The following is a 20,159-nucleotide window of genomic DNA, read 5'->3' as shown; positions in this document are numbered from 1 at the left end:
TCCTTGTGCAAGTTTCTGTTCAGCATATTTTCTGACCTTAATGCTGTGTTTCCAGTAATCACAATGGTCTGCTACAGATTTAAAGAATCCTGAATTCACATGTTGTGATGCAGCACTGAATTCATCAAGGAGATGCATACTGTTAGTTTTAGATTATGGTGTTTGGTTTGCCTACCAGTTTCTGGAATATAGTTCTAATAATTTCCAATTTTTAACATTCACAGAATCTTAGGGTTTGCTGAAATATTGAAGTGTGATATATGGTTCGGCATAAATACAGATTTTATACAAATAATAAAAATCAGAAGTCATCAGAAATACGTTACAAAATTCAGATGGGGTAGAGTTGGTGCTTCTTTTTTTAAGGTCACTAAAAGCTGTTACGAATGATGAGCCTGAATCTTGGATAACTTACCTCAGACTCTCTCATGGGTATGTTTAAAATTTATGGTGAATGTACCATGAGATAATAGCATGCACACACTTACGCATTGGAAAAAAAAAATCACAGTATTATAGTACCTACGCAGCTTGATATTCAGCAACCCATGTCCCAATCTGGTGGGCATTTCTAACCAAATAACCTATTTTTTCCCCCACCAGGGAGCTCCTTGGTGCCAGTGGTTTTGGTGTGTCCACAGGTGGCATCTGATATTGCTCCAAGAAAATTTAAGTCATAGTGAGACATAATTAAAATATATAAAAATTAATCCTACCATCCAAGGCCCTCCACCCCACTGAAAAAACCCAAAACCCAAAGCAAAAGTCCACTGATCCCTCATGAGATCATTCTAACATACCAAAGAGATGGAAAAACACCAAGTTTTAGCCACGTAACTATCTACTGTAGCATCATGCATTCTATTCTGTCTTATTTTTATGTAGCAGTACATACACACTACTATGCATCTTATTATACGGTACATACACTTGGAATATAAAACACATTGATAGAAGTCATACGTTTCCCTTTGTTTAATGAAACACACACGCACATATAAGCTCCCTACCAAATGATGTCTCCAAAAAAATCTCCTTTCACAAACTGTATTGGGTACTACACAAATTTGGAACTTCACAACAAATGTAACCATTGCTAGTTGACCATGTTTATCTTTAACAAGGATAGTAATTAACATATAACCACTAATCTAATAAATTCACCTTATTTAGTTAATATTTCTCCTCTTTGAGAGTGTACTGTGCAAAAACAGGGAATCATCTTGCAGCAATGCAGTCTGTTACTTACCAGTGCTACAGCAGCAAACATTTAGTTGCGTATATTTGGGAGAGAACTGTTATGCAGTTGTATGCTATAAAATACATACCACTTGTATGGTTCCTGATGGAGGTACCCGATAACCCCTTTTACCAAGGGATTCTAAAGTAATCACACCCTTGGGGGGAAAAAAAAATAAATGATGAATTTTGCACATAACTTGTAAAATATTAGCATCTGAGAATGCTTTACCCCTGTAACTACAGATATTACATATATTTACAGTTATTTCTTAAACTAAAATAATGAGTGTGGTGGCCACTCCAGCCACATGATGCGATTAGACTCAGCATTGTGTATCTTACAGTTGTAATCTAGAAAGTTAACAACAGTATGGCAGGCCCAAATTTCCAGTTTAAGCCAAATCACAGACTCGTAGGCTATGGGTACACTACAGAGCTCTGTTGACAGAGATACCCTGACAAAACTTCTGTTGACAGTGTGCGGGCACAAATAAAAGCCAATCAGAAGAGTGCTCTGCTCTCTCGACAAAACGGCCGGACTGCCTGGTCGCTCTCTCGACAAAACAGGCACCCAGAAGTACAGCAGACAGGGCTGCGCAACGTTCTGGAAGCCCTGTGTGTCGAGAGAAGGCCCCTCCAGAGCATCCACACAGCTTTTTTGTCGACAGAATCTGTCAACAGCAGTATTATGCTTCATGCCTGACAGGCAGAACACTGCCAGCAAAAGTGCTGAATTTTGTTGACAAACTGTCGAAAAAATGCATTTTATGTGTGAATGTTCCACCAATTTTGTCAACAAAACCAGGTTTTGTCAGCAAAACTTGCTAGTGTTACTGTAACCCTAGACTTTAAAGCCAGAAGGGATCATCACGATCATCTAGTCAGATCTCTTGCACACTGCAGGCCACAGAACCTCACCCACCCTCTCTCCTTCTGGCTGAGTTACTGAAGTCCTCAAATCTTGATTCAAAAACTTATGGAGAAGACCCCATTTACCATAGTTAAATGTCTTATTGTGTATAAAACTATAAATAACAAACTCCAGCAGGCCGTATGATTTTCACTTCCTGACCAGATATCAAAAACACTGCCCAATTTCATCAAGCTTGCATTCTAATGCAAATCTTATCAACAGATCAGCACCTCTGACCGGCACTCATTGTACGCATCTGGGAAGCTGTTCTGTTGAGATCACTGTTAATACTTTATTTTAAAGTGGAAGTTTGACCATGTTGCAGTAGGCAATCGTTTGTGTACACAAAAGCAGGCATGCAAAATGGCAGATCAGGGCAGAAAAACTGGCCATAAAAGCAGAAAATCTTTTTGATAGTGAAGGCATTAAGAAATGTATTAGATCTGTGATGAACAATCATAGTATTATGTAATTATTTACAACATATGGAGCAGAATCAGACCAATAAAGTCCAGCTAATAAAATAACCAAGGGTGCTTTAGCCATCCGTGGGACACCAGAAACCACTGCATGACTGAAAAACACTATATGGAATAATCCTAGAGAGGGTAAAAGCAAAGGAGATGTGTTTGTGTCCGTGAAATGAGAGGGAAAAAAAAATCCAAGCAAAAAAAAAAGTAGTTCCTTCAAATTCAAAATAAATGTAGTATCAAAGGACTCCTCTCTCTCATCTTCTAAAGCCTTTTCATACTTTTCAACACCATGTTCTTGAAAAAGACACATTATTTAAGATTTATTTTTGCAAATATGCATTAGCTAGAATTTAGTTTAAAGTATAGGATATTTTTCAGATGCTCACCTAAAATGCTAAATAATTCACATAGGCTCTTAAGAATCTTATTTAATCACATGCAAACTAAAATCTGTATCCCCATATTGGATCAGTTACCCACATAATTTCAATTTTTCTTACCAAGGAGCTTATCACAAACTGAGGCAGGCTACTATATTGCTCCACAAAACACTGGCATATGTTAGGTCTCTTTGCTTTTTAGCATACTGAGTTTTGAAGGGTACAAAAATACTGCTGTCATTGTAAAAATGATGGGCAGAGGTACACTGGAACTTTGTTATTCACATCAGCAAATTAAACCTCAGCTGACAGGGATCACTTCTCTTTCCCAGATCTGACAATACAATATTCTTTGTAAACAAGAAGTCAATCAACTTTTTGACTCCAAAGGATGAATCTGCAACTGACTAAAGAGCATGAAGGCCACATGTGTATATTAGCACACCTACATAATAAAGTGCATAGCCTTAGAGTTTGTTTGCAGGTAAATATCTTCATTAAATAAAAATAGCAAGTTTTGCCAGTAACCAAGAATAAAAGCCTACTGTTGATCAGTTTTGTCTTCATCCCAGATTACAGGAATAAACTGGCTTTAAAATGTTATAAATTGGTTGTCAAGCCAGACTTAGAATGTGTTCTGTTTAAGGAAGCTCAAAGTCAGATTCTTTAAAATGTGAAGACACTTCCATCACTTTCAGAAGAAAGTAGAAAAAAAACAAATACACATACAAATACACATACATACCATATATGGAGAGGGTGCATTATCATCTGAAACGTTGTAGAATGACACTTCAACTGGAAGAGTCATATGTGTGGGGCAAAAGACTCCACTTGCTCCCACCTCAGCAGTGAAGCCATCAACAATGCCTAGAGGATCTAAACGGTAGTTCAAGACAGACTCCTGAAAGACCAAAATGCACACGCATCTGGTTAGGTATAGAACATGGAAAACAAGAGCCAACATTTATTGCCAAACTTTCCTGTACACTTTAATTTGTAATTAAAATATCAGTAGCTATCATACACACAGGTCATCTTCATTCTTTTTTTTACAGGTAGGGGTAGCAAGAATTACTTTCCCCTGCACAAGTGTGTAAGAAAAGATAGACACAGAGTACACAAACCACTTTGTCCCCTTTTCTTCCGTTATGTATAGGGCTTAGGTGCAATCGCAGCCACTACACATAGCACTTGAGGACTCCACAAGGCTAGTACTGTCACTTGCACTAGCCTTTCCCAGGACAGCGCCATCAATTAGTCTGTGCACATGCACAGAGGAGCTAGTTTGGTGTAGCATAAAGTGATGAGAGGACAATACTTCTGGCAAGATCAGTGCAGTGACTGCTCTCTTTGCACTCCTCAGGTCACAGGAAGGCACTGTACCTAATTCAGGCATAAGGACACCCAGTGCAGGGATGTACTTTAAAAGACACGATCTACGATATATATTTTAAAAAGTTTGTGTGCCTGTCTGTGGGTCCAACTGTTCAAGAACTATTCCTAAACAGTAAAAGCTGGGACCACCAAATTTGGTATGCAGCTTCCTCTTATAGTAGCTTGAAGCAAGGCTGTGTCAGGAGAAAGGGATGTGCATGGAATCAGGATTGTTTCATGCCAAACAAAAAGCATGGGGTGTGATAGGAAGGATAGTTATACTCATGAATAACCACAGGGGCACAGCAAGCATGAGGGATAGTTGTGTTTTTGAATGACCATGGGGTGGTGGGGCACCGAGCACCCCAGTCCTGGGAAGCAGCTGCTTGATAGCAGCTGCTGGGTAGCAGCTGCTGGGTAGCAGCATGGCCCATACTACCCTGGGCTTCCACATGGCCCCCACTGCCCCAGGGAGAAGCTGGTTCCAGTCCTGCTCCCATTAAAGTATGTGAAATCAGTGGGTCTAGCAATAATTTTCTTTAGCATATAAAATCTCCAATAAAGGAGTAAAATCAAGTAACCTTTCTGAAGTGAAGTAATGCCATACCAAGACTTCACAGCTAGAACTAGCATTCTATAAACAGGCACTATCTGGTCGCTTATGTTAAAATTTTCTGAAACGAAAAGCTACTGCCTTAACATCTGCCCTACGCCATTTTCACTCCTTCCACTTACATTAACTTGTATGATACTTCATATAAAACTGTGAGAAACTAGTTTTTTTAATTACTTCCGTGGCACTTTAACATCAATATTAAAAATTAAACTGGTCCGGGTTAACTCTTCTGTGGGCCTGGGGCTATTAGAGGTCGTGTAGCCCCCCTAGGGTCTGTGGTGGGGCCAAATATGAGGTTTTCAGAGTGCATGAGAGTGCACTGTGGGTTGAGGAAGGGGATTGGGTGTAGGAGGGGGCTCAGGGCAGGAGGTGGGGGAGTAGAATCTGGGCAGGAGTTAGGGTGTGGGAGGTGCCTCAGGCTGGAGCACTTATTTGGGGCACCTGCAGGCTGCAGTGATAGGAAGAGAGGGGACAGGTGGCTCTGTGCACTGCCCTGAACTCACCTGCAGGCACCATCACCCTCAGCTCCCATTGTCCACAATTCAGGGTGGGTGCAGAAGAGAGGCTGCAGGTGAGTGAAATGCCTGGACAGAGCATCTGGTCTTCGCAGTTCCAGCCCACTGGAGGCAGGGGGAAAGCAGTAGCAGCAAGTGGAGCCGTGTCTCCTCCTGTCCCCAGTAGGCAAGGCCAGAATGCAGGGGCTTTAGTGGCTGCAGCCCAGGGCCTGGGCTAAGGGGCCCCACAAAAGGGATCTACACTTTCGGCAGCCTGGAGATCCTTTTGCAGGCCCCCACTTTAGCCTGGAGCCCCTAAAGCCCCTTTCTTAATTTGGCCCTGCAATTGAAGGGTCTGATCCCTGAACATTTGTATGAAAGATAACAGTTTTGCCATCACTTGCTCAGTGTTCAAGTTTGTGACAGAAGATGGACTAGGGAACTTTTGTAAATAGAGATCAAAAGAAAAGGCTTTTTGCTCCGTTTAATAATGAACATAGTGCATTATTTAGAAGTTATTCACACAAGCATAATCAGCCGATTATAGCACACTATATACATATTATAAGTATGTACTTCAAAAATCCCATACAATACCTCAAAGTTTCCTAGAAGGCTAAGACTTGTTATGGGTGGAGCACTGGAACTCAGAAATGGTTTCTCATGGCTTTCTGGGTCACTGTCGGTGTTTATAAATTGTTGTGGACTATTAAAAAAATGCATAATCATTTAGTGACATTAATACAATGCATTCTTTGTTTTCTGTTATGCACACAGACAGCTGTAGAGAACCCCCACTTTTTTTCTGATTCATCACAGTATGGCCCCAAAAATCACTAAAGAATTATACAATAATTTTAATATAGCCATTTTCTAAGAAGCTGCACTGGACAATGCTTTCATAATTAATATGCTAAAAAAGATGAAAAGAACAATTTATGTTGTCCATTAATTCCACTAGTTATAACTGAACAAAGTCAACATTCTTCTGTCTTGTATGCAGGCGTTTATTTTAACATCTTGAAATTTCCATCAACAACAACAGAAGTTTGATTATCCGGCATCCCTCAGAAACAGGGGGTGCTGGATAATCAAATCTGCTGGTTAGTCGAGTGGCAGCCAGCCACAGCCAGGGAAGCAGGCCCCATGGCAGCCAGCCCTGGCACAGAATGTGCCAATTATTCAAGTGCCAGGTAACATGACTTTTACTGTAGCTCCACAGTAAGATTTTCAAGTTATGCTCACTCGTATGAGGAATTGTAACTTGCCCCTTAACTTCTACAGAGGAGTTACAAGGGTAAAATCATGGCCTTGCTGAAGTCAATGGGGCAAAGGTTTCACCAAAAGAATCCAAATCTGATCCCATATGCCTTTATGGAGATATGAAAAGAAAAATGTAAGAAAAAAATTTCAAGAATAGAAGGAGTCAACTAATTTCCTTTGCTTGTGTGTGATATTTTTGGATCATCAATCTTAACTACTACGGAATGGATTCAAAAGTATTCTCTGGCAGATTTAAATGTTTCCAGAAACGTAACACAGTTGTAAACCCATCTAAGCAAAGCTGTTGCAATTAAAAAAATATCCAATATGGAAATGAAACACTTTCCCACTTAAAGTGTCCTTTGTTTGACATTATAAACTATGGAATAATTATTTATTGTAAAAGGAAGAATTATGGAATAAAATCTCATAAGTGATTGATGTACATTTGAAATATGCTGAAATCTAGTGTTATGGCATAGGAATGTATCCCAGTTGTTACAACTATTTAGGAGAATGAGTTCCTCTAAAGAAGAGTTCCTCTGATTGACACCCACATTTCACTTCGATTTAGTTTGTCTCACTAATGTGGTGTGTTATTGCTTAACATTTACCTATATAATTATGCCATGGAATACACTCTCACATTTTCTTGTACATAGAAAGGATGAGTACCTTCGTGTAGACAAACATTTCAATTGCAATAAAGATGAATCCAGATCAAAGCACCCAGACTGTGTTTTTCTCTGAGGAACCTAAGGAGATAGTACAATCACAAAGCTTGTGGGCTGTGACAATTTAAATATAAACAACATAGAAACATATAAGATCTTAAATTTTTTACATGCTACATTGAAGGGTGAACTTTTTAACTAAACATTGATAAATCTTGGGAATAAAAATCTGGAAATGAAGGACCTTGTCAATACTACAGGATGCTGCAAAGGTAACCCTTTGTGATTGAGATGGTATAGCATCAACTCTCAGGTACGTTTTTTCCCCAAAATTATTATTCTATTTCAAGTTTTGCCTCTAATTTTCCACCTGCTACTATCATATAGTAACTTAAGGTATGACTACACTACAGAGTTATTCCAGAATATCTTATTCTGGAGTTGTTATTCCAAAATAAATTGATTCCGGAATAAATGTGTCTACACTACAGGGAATCCCCAAGATAAGCAAAACTTATTCTGAAATAGTGCCTACAATAGAGCCTATTTCAGATTAGAGCCCCTGGTATCACTGCTCCAGCACTGCTTCCAGGGATTCTAATCTGAAATACTATGCCTACACAGCAGCTTTATTTCGAAGTAAAATATTCCAGAATAGTTTATTTCAAAATAGCTCCTATTCCCTGTCTGCAACACTGCTATTTCAAAATATGTGCTACACTTTATGGAATGAGATTCACCAATTTCAAAATAAGCCAACTGCTATTTTGAAATTATTTCCAAATAGCAACTGCATTATGTAGACGCTTGCAAAGTTATTTCAAAGTAGCGGCTACTACTTTGAAATAACTTTGCCGTGTGGACATACCCATAGATTAAAAAAAATCTGAGTTTTTTATTAGATTTTCTAGACACCTGAAGATTAATATATAAAATTATTTAATCTTCCTTCATGAAAAATTCACTTAATCACAGTAGGAACCTACAGGACTTGAAAGTAGAGGCAATCCCGTCCGAGGATGGAAAGCCTTGGTTGAAGTTCCATCTAAAGAGTGAAAATTGTGCTTCTGCAATATACTTGAATGCTTGAGTGGTGGTGGTCTCTGTAAGCAAAAGAAATTTAATCAAGTTGTAACAGGATATGCCATGTGGCCCATCTAGTTAAAATTTCAGTTCTGAATTTGTTTCTCACTTGTCTTCAGAAACTGAACAAAGATTTTTCCATTTTACCTGCAGCATATTTTAAGATCACATCTTAGTTCAGAGAAATTAGTTCTATGGGTTTATGGTTTCAGGTAACAACATCCATCAGATTAATGCAGCCTTTTAAAAAGAGTTAATTTTGGTGCCAACTTACAGCCACTATTGACTAGCTTGCTTGTTATGCATCATGCTGCATAATTAGATACAAGAAGTCTGACTAACCAAGTAGGACTATGGGACTACTCATTAACATCTCTAGGTCATGTAAAAAAATATAAGCAGGCCGGAGGGCCAGAATGGGAGTTTCCATTCCTGTAGCACAACAAAGTTCCCACCCCTATGTTACAGCCTGTTACAGCCTTATACCCCACAGACAAACACCAGATAGCTGTATCAGCCCTGACACCTGCACTTGAGCTGGGAACCTAGGGAACCAGTAGACAGGGTAACCCTGGCTTCAGCCTAATGAGAATGCCATGAGTGGCACTGAGCCAGTGCGTGCACACCCAGTAAACAGCTAAGGGATAAAAATCACTGTGAGGTCCCAGACCTGGTGAGTCTCACCATGGACTTTCAACCTCAGAGGTGTCCCCTTCCCCTGCCCCCCCCCACACACTTGGAGCCTCATCCACCACAGATCCAGGTGTGAGACAGGAGGGATGTAAACATTCCAAATGCCTTTTGTGCCTTATATGCATTGGTAGGTAGTGTTTGTTTGCTAAAGTGTGAGCTGTAATAGCTGTATAACCACCATTCAACAGCATTAACTCTACAGTAGCAGTGAAGTAGTAAGCTTACTAAAATAAACTATTGCTAATTGACTCTGTGTGGAAGTGAATCCATAATCCTGTGTGTCCTTGGCCTTGTGAGCTAACACTCTGTTGTGGTATGTGGAGCCTGTCAGTCTTCCTCTAATCTGAATATTTAATACCTACTGTCCTCTTCTCAGGTAGGTACTTACCAGCAGATCTGCAGTCTTCTGTCGTTCACACTTAGCCAAATAATTTTCTACAGATTTCTTCTGAGATGTGCTTTGAAATTCATTATCCGTTGGGTCTTCATTCTCATCACGTGCAGTTTTCAGTCTGTCTTGCTTATTTTTGCATTTGAAACTATCATGGTCTTTATTTAAATAATTTTCAATACTAACAAGCTGAGTATTTTGCTCAGATATATTTAGTTTTTTTGAATCTTTATCTAAGCACTTAAGCTCATTTTTGTGCAAAATATCAGATGCCTGCATTATTGCTGCTTTTTCTGTACCTTGAAGTATTTTGGATTTATCTAACCATGGACTGGTTAAACAGTCACCATTACTATTCTCACTCATGACTCTTCTTTCTTTAAGTTTATTTTTGCAAATCTGTTCATTGGTGGTGCTGAAATTTGAGCACTGTTTACCAGTGCCTTTGTTTGTCATTTGGTCTTTATGTGGACAACCAGAAAGTACTGTTTTCAGCTTATCTGGAAGTTCAGATATATTTTCTTTGCAACATGATATATTTAGGCTAGTAAGTAAATCAGCAGTTTTACTTGGAGTCTGCTGAAATGTGTTTTGGACGAATTCATCGGGTTTTGCTAGAAGCAGTTTTCTTCTTGCTTGGGGTATTGGAGAAGCCTTCAATTCACTATCAGATCTACACTGTGTGAGAGGAGTATAAGGTGTTCCAGCCTTTACTTTACTGCTGTATTTTAATCTCGTAACATCAGACTGTGGGAAAGAAATAGAGGCTCTCTCCTTGCCTTTCTTCAACAAGTTTTCATTTTCATATGAACTCTGAAGAGCTTTTGAAGTGATTGAATTGCTTTCATGTATACTGTATGGATGCCCAGTAATGTGTGAAGTAGCTGGATCACAGTGAATTAGGTGTTGGGCAATCCTTGCTATAACTTCCTGTCGCTCATGAAGTAAAGAGCCTATTAAAGGATGAACCTCTCCTATTGACTGATGAGAATACTGGTTCATGGGAACATGGGTATCACCCAGTGGGTTCTCTGATATTGCTCCTGTCTTGCCTTCATGGCAGTCTTCCGATAACATATCTGTGTTAGCAGTACAAATGGAGGACATGTCTTTGCCTTTTTTCAGCAAGCTGTCATTTTCAGAAGTATTCCAAAAAACCTTTGATGTAATTGAACTGGTTCCATGCATGTTGAATGGACATCCAGTAACATGGGAAGTAGATGGATCACAGTGAATCAAGTGCTGAGCAATCCTTGCTATAACTTCCTGTCGTTCCTGAAGTAAAGAACCTATCAAAGGATTAATCTCTCCTACAGACTGACAGGAACAGTGACTATTTGGCAACTGGGAATCCATCAAAGAAAAGGATTTAAAAGTTCTGACTGATGTTTCATGTGGCTGTGTCTTACTATCTCCTATGGCATTATAGCACTGCACTTTAGCCTGTGGTGCCCAAGAGTCAGACCCAAGACCAGCAGCTGGATAAAGTTTTACATTTCTCACTGATGTAGTAAATTCAGGACATTTTTTTGCATTAAGCAAGCCTTCAGGTATCGATGTCCATGTTTTTTTGCCACATGAACGCTGTGAACTGGACACAATGTACTGCTCTCCTTCAGTGGAATCACAGTGTTGATGAACATTTTGTTCTTGTATTCTCTTTTCATAAAAGCCCAGGCTGGTGTGAATACTGCAGGTCAAAACCGGATAGTTAGATTGTCTAGGCAAGGACTGGACACTGACTTTCAAGGCCACATTGTGAGAAACATTAGGAACAGGAAACACATGTTCAGTTGGAGTTTGGGAAAAAGTCCATTGCAGGTCTACATCTGCAGCACTGACTCTGAAACAATACCAAAAAAAAAAAAAAAAGCCTCTGTATAAATTTACACTTTATGAAGATTTTTATATTTAAAAAAATAAGAAATACAATTCATTACAGGAACCAGCAACTGTAATACTTCACAAAATTCCCAAACCAAATGCTAGAAAAAACAATGGAGCAAAGTTCATCCATATATTCCACCTGAAAGTAAATGGCACAGGTGGAGGGAAATCAATTGTTTAAGTCTGCTTTCTATTCTGCAGCTGGACGGTTAGAACAAATAGCTCTTTTTCTACTTCAAACCTACCTGTACAGAATATTACGGGGGACTGCACCATGTGACACACTCAGCCAAGCGCTTAACTGAGAAAAGAAAACAAAGGAGCGGACAGCCAATAGGAGTGTCTTCTCTTCGATAAAGCGATCTCCACTTCTAAAATATATAAAAAAAAAAAAATAAGCAGGTATTGGTAAGAGCCATTACAAAAAAAAAGCAGAGAAATTATTAAACAGCTGGCACAGCATTGCTTTAAACTTGCTGAAGAATTTAGAAACCAATAGTATTATTTTTAAAACAACATCTGTTGCTGCAAAATTTTCTTCTGCTATTCCTGAATTTGAAATCAGACACTTCCTAATAATCCTGCCAAAAATTACGAATTAATTCACAATTTAAAAAAAAGATACACAAAGACACTATGCATTATCAAAACAACCTGCAATAAAATGACAAACAGTATTTTGCTGCAGGTTGTTTTGACAGAGCATAATGCCAGAAGCAAAAACAGCAGCATTTGTGGTGAACTTTGTGATAAAAGGAGACTTAAATCTAATCTAGCCTGTTAAAAAAGTGATAGTGTCTGATGCTCCACACGTAGTTATACCTCTTTAGAGTAAGTGCAAAATGCTACCATCTTAATAAAATATTACACCCACATTACTCAGGCGATTACACAAATGGCAAATATTGGAAATCAAGCCCAAATTTTGCACTAGAATACAATTGTTTTCTAAAAACAATAAAAATAATCTGGGATTAAAGTCCAAGATACTAAACAAGATACCTGAAAGCCTATTGCCTTTCAAGAATCCAGTTACCCTAAATGATTAGCTAACCTCCACACCGAAACTTACTGTCGGGGAACTGGCTCCAAAATCCATCTTTCTAACAGCAATGCATCTTGTTTAATTGCAGGATCATTTAAATCACTCCCTTCTGTGGTGGGCCCTTCATCACTATAGCAACAGTCTGGAAGTAGCATCACTTCTACCATGATCGGAATATTATTTTTCCACAGTAGCATAACCTCAGATCTGGTTTGTCTGGCTTGACGACACTTAAAAAAAATACACACACACAAGCATCATAACACTATTTAGATTTAAAATCTGTTTTAAAAGCATATTCAATTAAGGGCCCAATCCAGGAACACACACACGAGTTTTTCAAATCACGAAGATGGTTGCAAATCTCCAAGGTGGCAATTTAGAGAATTTGTGTGGAAAAAGAGAAATCATATAGAGGAACTTTCTACCATTTATACTTTGATACTTTTTCTTTTTTCACTCTCTCTAAGGCTCCACTTCTGGGAGCCAATATCCCATTGGCTTTGTTAACTTTCGCCCAAGCAATTCTCCTGAATGGCTAAGGTTGCCAGTTTACAGAGTTCTGGATCAACAGCTCTTGCGTGGGGACTAGAGAGCTTCAACATTTCTGAACCAAATCCCCCTATCCACGCAGAAATAATCAAAATGGAAACATACATGCCCAAGATCATCTAGAAATGTAAAAAAATTTAGAGAAAAGTATAATTTTTTCCCCAAAATCACATTAGTGCAAATTATGGTACTACATACTCAGAAAATAAAAACCTGATACCATTCTACCCCTTTAAAAACAAATAGTATAAAGACACAAGAACATTATGTTTATTAGCAAAATGCCTCATATAGACTATATAATAAGATGTTTGTGAAGGAAAGGCTTATGCACTCAGTATTATTTTCAATCACATATTTGTTTAAGGGGAAAAAAACCAATTCATATAGAAAGTGACTGTCACTAGTGTTTAACTAGAAAGCTATGTGGCAGAATGCCAGCTGATTTACATTATCCTATATATCTCAACTGACAATGGAGCCATGACAATTCACACAAGTTGAAGATTCCAGAGATTTTCTATAAAACCCCCCACAGTAGTCATCATTTTCTGTTACTGTCATACCTGTGCCAATTTGTCAGTGCATTCATGCTTAGAGGTCAGAGGCTGACTTGACTGTGCTGGAGGGCAATGAAAACCCTCTGTTCTACCTTTTACGGAAAATTCTGGTGTTCGACCTTCAGTAATCAACAAAGCCAAGGAGACTAGGAATTCTTCAGCTTCATATTCAAAGTATTCATCTAAAGTATCTGTCATCCAACAAAGACCAAAAAATCCTCATTAGTACAAGTTAAATACAGATTTGTAAAAAGCATCACAAGTGAAGAAAGTGTTATGCTGCTAATCTGTTTACATGAAAAAACTACCCCATTTCTGCTACAACATTCAGTATGAAGTTACAGGGTAAATATCTGCTGGATTCCTACATCCTGCTCATTTAATCTATTCTGCTCATCAAATCAATCCACCACTAAATAATGTAAAAATGTTTAAAATTTGTCACAGAAATACAGAATCTTAAACCTTCATCTTAAACCTGTTCAAATTCATAATCTCCCAACCTGTAAACTATGATTTGCATTCTTTGTTTATGTACGTTTGATCTTGCATGTGACTGAACTGAATGCATGTTCAATGTACTTAGTTTACTAAACAATCTAGGTCTCTTCATGTAAGTAACCTGACCTCATTTACTAGCCCGCTAATCTTTTTGTCATATATGAATTTTATGAGCAATACTTTTCTATCTTCTGACACATGAAAGATCACTTGCAATTAGTCTGCTTAGCATATTCTGTTTCAGTAATTTTATTCTGTTCAGTCATTCTGATGCAGTACAATCTTTACTTGATGTTTTAAGATACTGACTCTTACATGCCAGTTCTGCACATGCTTTGCACGTGTCTCATCCTCTTCTAGATCAGGGAACCAATTACAGTAAAAACTGTTATCTGGCACTGAAATAACCAGCAAGCTCAGTTAACTGGCACCTGCTGGGGCCAGCAATATTGGGGCTGAAGGCAGTGGCCAGTGTCCACAGCCCCAGCTTGAATAACCAGCATATTTGATTGTCTGGCAACCCCCATTCCCTTTGGATGCAGGATAATAAAGCTGGTACTGTACTTGCAGAGAAGTCTCAGATCTTGCAAAATACTAAAGCTGTAAATACTTCAACAAAACAGAGAAAACACATTTGAAACTAGTGTTTTTCTCAGAGTATGTTTTGGTCTTTGTAATACATATATGCACACAAGAAGTGAAATACTTGAATTGTCAGGATTTCTCTCACCTTTTCCAGGGACACTTAAGTACTATAAACTCCCTTGGCAGTCTGAAAAGGTCACAGATGTCATGACAGGTAAATAAAAAGTAATTCCCCAGTATGGTGCTGTGGCTAAATGAGCTATCACACAGCTTGCATGCACAGAACGGTAAGGCAGTAACATCAATGTATATTGCACTAGTGAAATCACTACAAGAATATTGTTTCCAGTTTTGGCATCCACACTTCAAAAAAGGAGGCTGACAACTTTGAGAAGGTTCACAAAAACATTACGGCTGTGGCCACACTTGGCCAAAACTTCGAAGTGGCCATGCAAATTGCCATTTCAAAGATTACCAATGAGGCACTGAACTGAATATTCACCACCTCATTAGCATTAGGACGCTCATTAGCATTAGTACGCTTCTGGCCATGGCGCTTCGAAAGCGCCACTTTCGAACGCGCGCGGCTACACAGGGGTCCTTTTTGAAAGACCCCACACATTTTGAAATCTCCTTATTCTTTTCAGGGGGGAAAATGACCCCCCTGTAGCTGCACCATGTAGTGCGATTCCTCTCAGGGGAATAAGGGGATTTTGAAATGTGCGGGGTCCTTTCGAAAAGGACCCCCGTGGAGCTGCGCCAAGCCGTGCACATTCGAAAGCAGCACTTTTGAAGCACCACAGCCGGAAGTGTCCTAATGCTAACGAGGCACTCAATATTCAATTCAACGCCTCATTAGTAATCTTCAAAATGGCCATTTGCATGGCCATTCTGAAGTTTTGACCAAGTGTGGCCACAGCCTACAAGAACGATTCGAAGTCTGGGGAGAAAAAAATTTACCTTAAATTGAGACCCTCAGCAATCTACATAGACTCTTGAAGAGAAATTAAGATGTGCTTGATAATGATTGACAAGTACCTATACAAGAACAACATATCTGATACTACAAGTTCTTATTTATTCTGCTATAGTAAACAAGTTAAAATTGTTGAAAGTTGAGACTAGAAACATTCAGACTGGAAACTACTTTCCCTCTTAAAGCTTGTAACATTTTATTAGAGGAGATAGTAGACTCCCTCACTTGAGCATTTAAGACTGTCGTCTTTCTAAATACATATGCTCTAGTCTGGTTCAACCACAAAACTATCAGGCTTGATGCCGTAATTACCGAGTGAATTCTAGGATCTGGTTAGGCAGGACATTACAAGACCATAATGGTACCTGTTCTGGCATTATGAGCTACAAAAACCTGAAGGCTTAGAAAGTATTTTACAAACATCAGTATTAGTGTGGTTTCAAGATATAGTAAACCAGGTGTCAGCAACCTTTCTGACGTAGAGTGCTGAAATTTGAGCTTTTGACCTCTATGTATAGTTCGAGTGCCAGTGATACTTTTTGAAGTCACTAATAGTCCTATTTACAACAGCTTCATTAATAAATAAATAAAGATGAAGAGCTATACCATATAGGTGATGTTTGGTAGCATGAGCTGGTCTTTCGTTAACCCACAGGAAGCATGGCTTTGAGAAGCTCCTACCACTGGATGAAAGAGAAGTGGGGCTGAGCTTCCACCTTGTGTGCCAATGAAAATTGGCATGCATGCTGCTCTTGGCATCTGTACTGGAGGTTGCTGACTCCTAGTATAAACTGATAAATGGAATTATATATATAGTGTGAACATGTCCTAGTGTGAGATTAAAGTAGTGAGAAAGCAAAAAAACTGGGTCTGAAATAAGAACTTGAAATCAAGATCTGGAATCCCTAAGTGACATTATCAGAGGCTTCTTTAAAATATGTATTGATCTTAACAGAATCAGTACTAAGTTTAAAAACATTACTGCCACTGAAGAGCATAAGCATTCAAATATTCCTAACATCTACTTAAAGTGAATTTTAATGCTTATTGGAACAAAGGAAGGGGAATGAAACACCTCATATGCATCCCACATTTCTGAAAATGTAGCTGAAGTTCCTGATCGTTACTATATGTAAAGATTTATAAAGAACTGGTTAATGAACCCTTTATGTTCAATCCCTTTCAACAATGAGTTATTAAAAGAAACTTAGAACTCAAGACTTTGTCAATACAGACTATTAAAAAATGGCATATTTTGCCTTGCTTTCTACTCAGCCAATTTAAGATTTGCACCCCCATCATACTTAAAAAGGAGGTGATGAGGAGTACGGAAGCACAAATGGCCAGACACATAGTCTTTGCACCAACTGTGATTACAACTTTCAGCCACTTTGGAATTAAAACTGCATCAAGTCAAAAGACAACCATTATATTATTTTAATACATATACTTAAGTAGCTGCACAAAATATTATCCTTTTTATGAAACCAGCATAAAAAGACAGGAAATATTTTTACATTTTGCAATTAATGTAATGCAGCCACAGACATAGTTGATCTCATATTTTACAGACTTTTTTTAAAAATGAAAAGCAGTTTGTGATAAATCATTTTATATTAGAGTGGTTTTGGCACTTTGGTTTCTTTCGTGCCATTTGAGTTCCTTTGTACGTAAAAACTTCTGATGGCTTTTTTTTTTTTTTTTTTTTTTTAAAAAGCCAAGACTAGAGGCCCTGAAGAGTATGGTAATTGTTCCCACACATAGACCAACCAGCTGATGCAAGCTGATGTAATCGAGGACAAGGGTGGAAAGACACACTTATAAACACAACATATTAGTGTTTAGCTAGAAAACAACTGTCTGTTCAGATGTCTTCTATATGAATCAGCCCTGTTTAAAAGCAGAAAACACACTGTGTACTTAAAAACAAACGTAACCCTGTCAGTCTGTAGGGCATGCACATAATGTGTTATTCAGTGCCATCTCTAGCAACTGAAAATAAGGTGTACAAGCATCAAATATGCAGCCTAATACATGTTTTAATGCTTCCCTTGAAACAATAAACAAGCCAATTAGCTGAGACAGTCATAGGATGTAACTATGTCTTTACTGCCGTCCAACCTGCTCAATAAATTGACACTAAAATCTACTGACCAGCAGTCTGCATAGCCTCTCACAGGGGGGTGGGAGGGGGGAAATCAAAGCAAAAGCTGTGATTGAGGCTGCTCCTTTATCTGACCAGTTTAAATTTAGACAAAATCCTGTCGCTCACTACTATCTTTCTGAGTAAGTGCCTAAATGCAGATGAAACTCTGAATTTCTACTGCTTGCCCTGTACATGGGAGGGGCAAACCAGCAAAGATTTTGTGTAAACAGAACCCCAAGCCCTCCCCTCTACACAAGAGGGGAAGAGAAAAGAATATGCATGTTGGGACCATGTAACTACTGTAGCCAGACAGAATCCCCCTGCTCTACTTAGAGCACAAAGCACAAAGGAAACAGCACAGTCTTAGAATGTCTGAAAGCACAGTCTTTGATGCTTCAAAACCACAGATGTGCTGCCTCATCATGACCCTGGATGGAAGAATACAGATAAGAGGGCTAACAGGCCAGCTGATGACCCCAGGGCCTTAAACTGCCCTTGGCTGGTACCGATAATTGATATGCCTACGCTTCGACCCAGAAGAGGAATCTCCCGCCCATACGAAAAGAACTCTATCTTACAAGTGTAAATTAAGTTGCAACTCCCTTGTAAGAACTGGCATCACAAAGACAAACCAGTACAATTGGTACCTTTAGATAAGGAAGAGTGTACGTGACTAAGGGGTATAAAGAAGGGTCCAGCAGACCACTCTAACTGAGCTCCAATTACCTATACCTGCCAGTCGGGTAAGGTCTTTGCCTCCCGAGGTCCCAGGGGACGCCCTCCTCGTACTGTTCTTCCCAAGGGATTCGGTGAACAATGTTGGCTACACCGGAGTCGAAGGACGCAGGGGTGAGAATTATACCTGCAATGTATTTTGTGCACATTTAATAGTAAGAGCTCTTTAGGCTGTGGTGTCTGGTCCTCAAATGGGTAACTTTCACTTGTAGTCTAATCGACGTCATATGTATCATCCTACTAGTAGTTAGGAAGATCAAGCAATAACCTTGTAACCATTAAGATTCTTTTTTCTGCTTCTAATAAATAGCAACCATTTAAGCTTCAGCCCGACTCCTTCCAGTTACTATAACTCGGCCGAACACAAAACAAAGAACCTTAGCCGTTTGGCTATATCAGCCTGGTTAGTAGTAAGGTGCAGTAAAAGCTGAGTGCTGTCGCCTTCACAGGGCGGACTCTTGGGGCACCAGTCAACCTCCCTGGCTGCCCACTGCGAAGGGACAGTCTGTCCTAGCAGTTAAAGACTCAGGTGGATCTCTGGGGCATCCGTCAGCCATTTTGGCTGCCCGCTGCGAAGGGACTGTCAGTCCTAGCAGTCAAAGACTCAGATATAACAAGGCTCACAGACCACTCGTTACCCAGCCATCGGCTAACAAACTACGTGGCTACTGCATCTGTGCAATGTGTCGGCATTAGGCCATTGCCACATTTGTGAGAACACCAAGACGGAATCTCAACTCCAATGACTCCCAAACTTTTTTAAACAGAATGGATAGATAGTCCAATCACCCTGACTAGATGGGAATGTGATCCATGAGACAATCTCCCTCCCAATCACCCAAATAATATTGCTGTGATAAGTAATGCAATTGCTTACATGAAAGTATTTTGAAAATATTTAACATATATTGAGCTATTTAGCAAATGGAAACTGGAGAGCCAGAATCATGTAACCAGCCAATTTCTAGCCAATTCCAGCAAATGCTCTGGAAACCACAGTTTATAAATCTATGCTCCATTCCTCTCTCAACCTGCAATAAGAACCACAATTTGCCTGTATGGCTGCACTGGGCCCTATCTGCAGGCATTACTGCAGTTCTGGAGGAGCTTAAGGTAAAGTCTAGCATAGACATAGCTTGTGTAGGAATGTTTGAAAAATTAATCAATAACCAGAGAAAAAGGGGTAGGTTTAGAAGTTGAAATAAGAAAAGAACAAATTAAAATTTACTTAGAAAAATTAGATGTCTGCAAATCACTAGGGCCTGATGAAATGTATCCTAGAATCCTCAAGGAGCTGATAGAAGAGGTATCTGAGCCTTTAGCAATCATTTTTGGAAAATCATGGGAGATGGGAGAGATTCCAGAAGACTGGAAAAGGGCAAATATAGTACCCATTTATAAAAAGGGGAACAAGAATAACCCAGGAAACTACAGGCCAGTCAGCTTAACTTCTGTGCCAGGAAAGATAATGGAGCAGGTCATTAAAGAAATCATCTGCAAGCAATTGGAAGGTGGTAAGGCGATAGGGAACAGCCAGCATGGTTTTGTTAAAAACAGATCATGTCAAACCAAT

At 39.2% G+C, this 20,159-nt stretch overlaps 1 protein-coding gene across 1 annotated transcript in view; it reads right to left on the bottom strand.

Annotated features, from left to right (window-relative positions):
* Positions 1 to 20,159, bottom strand: part of ATOSA (atos homolog A) — a 69,099-nt gene that overhangs the window by 8,573 nt on the left and 40,367 nt on the right. The window contains exons 2-10 of the mRNA XM_075006522.1: positions 13,650 to 13,834; positions 12,559 to 12,761; positions 11,732 to 11,857; positions 9,597 to 11,442; positions 8,419 to 8,535; positions 7,434 to 7,513; positions 6,093 to 6,201; positions 3,754 to 3,912; positions 1,329 to 1,397 (exon numbers count right to left, since the gene is read on the bottom strand). Of these exons, the coding sequence (XP_074862623.1) occupies positions 1,329 to 1,397; positions 3,754 to 3,912; positions 6,093 to 6,201; positions 7,434 to 7,513; positions 8,419 to 8,535; positions 9,597 to 11,442; positions 11,732 to 11,857; positions 12,559 to 12,761; positions 13,650 to 13,834 (2,894 nt within the window). The remainder of the gene's footprint in view (positions 1 to 1,328; positions 1,398 to 3,753; positions 3,913 to 6,092; positions 6,202 to 7,433; positions 7,514 to 8,418; positions 8,536 to 9,596; positions 11,443 to 11,731; positions 11,858 to 12,558; positions 12,762 to 13,649; positions 13,835 to 20,159) is intronic.

The sequence above is a fragment of the Carettochelys insculpta genome, chromosome 12, assembly GCF_033958435.1.
Source record: "Carettochelys insculpta isolate YL-2023 chromosome 12, ASM3395843v1, whole genome shotgun sequence".
Lineage (NCBI taxonomy): Eukaryota > Metazoa > Chordata > Testudines > Carettochelyidae > Carettochelys > Carettochelys insculpta.
Note: the sequence above shows the minus strand (reverse complement) of the source record. Positions and strands in the feature narration are given on the sequence as shown.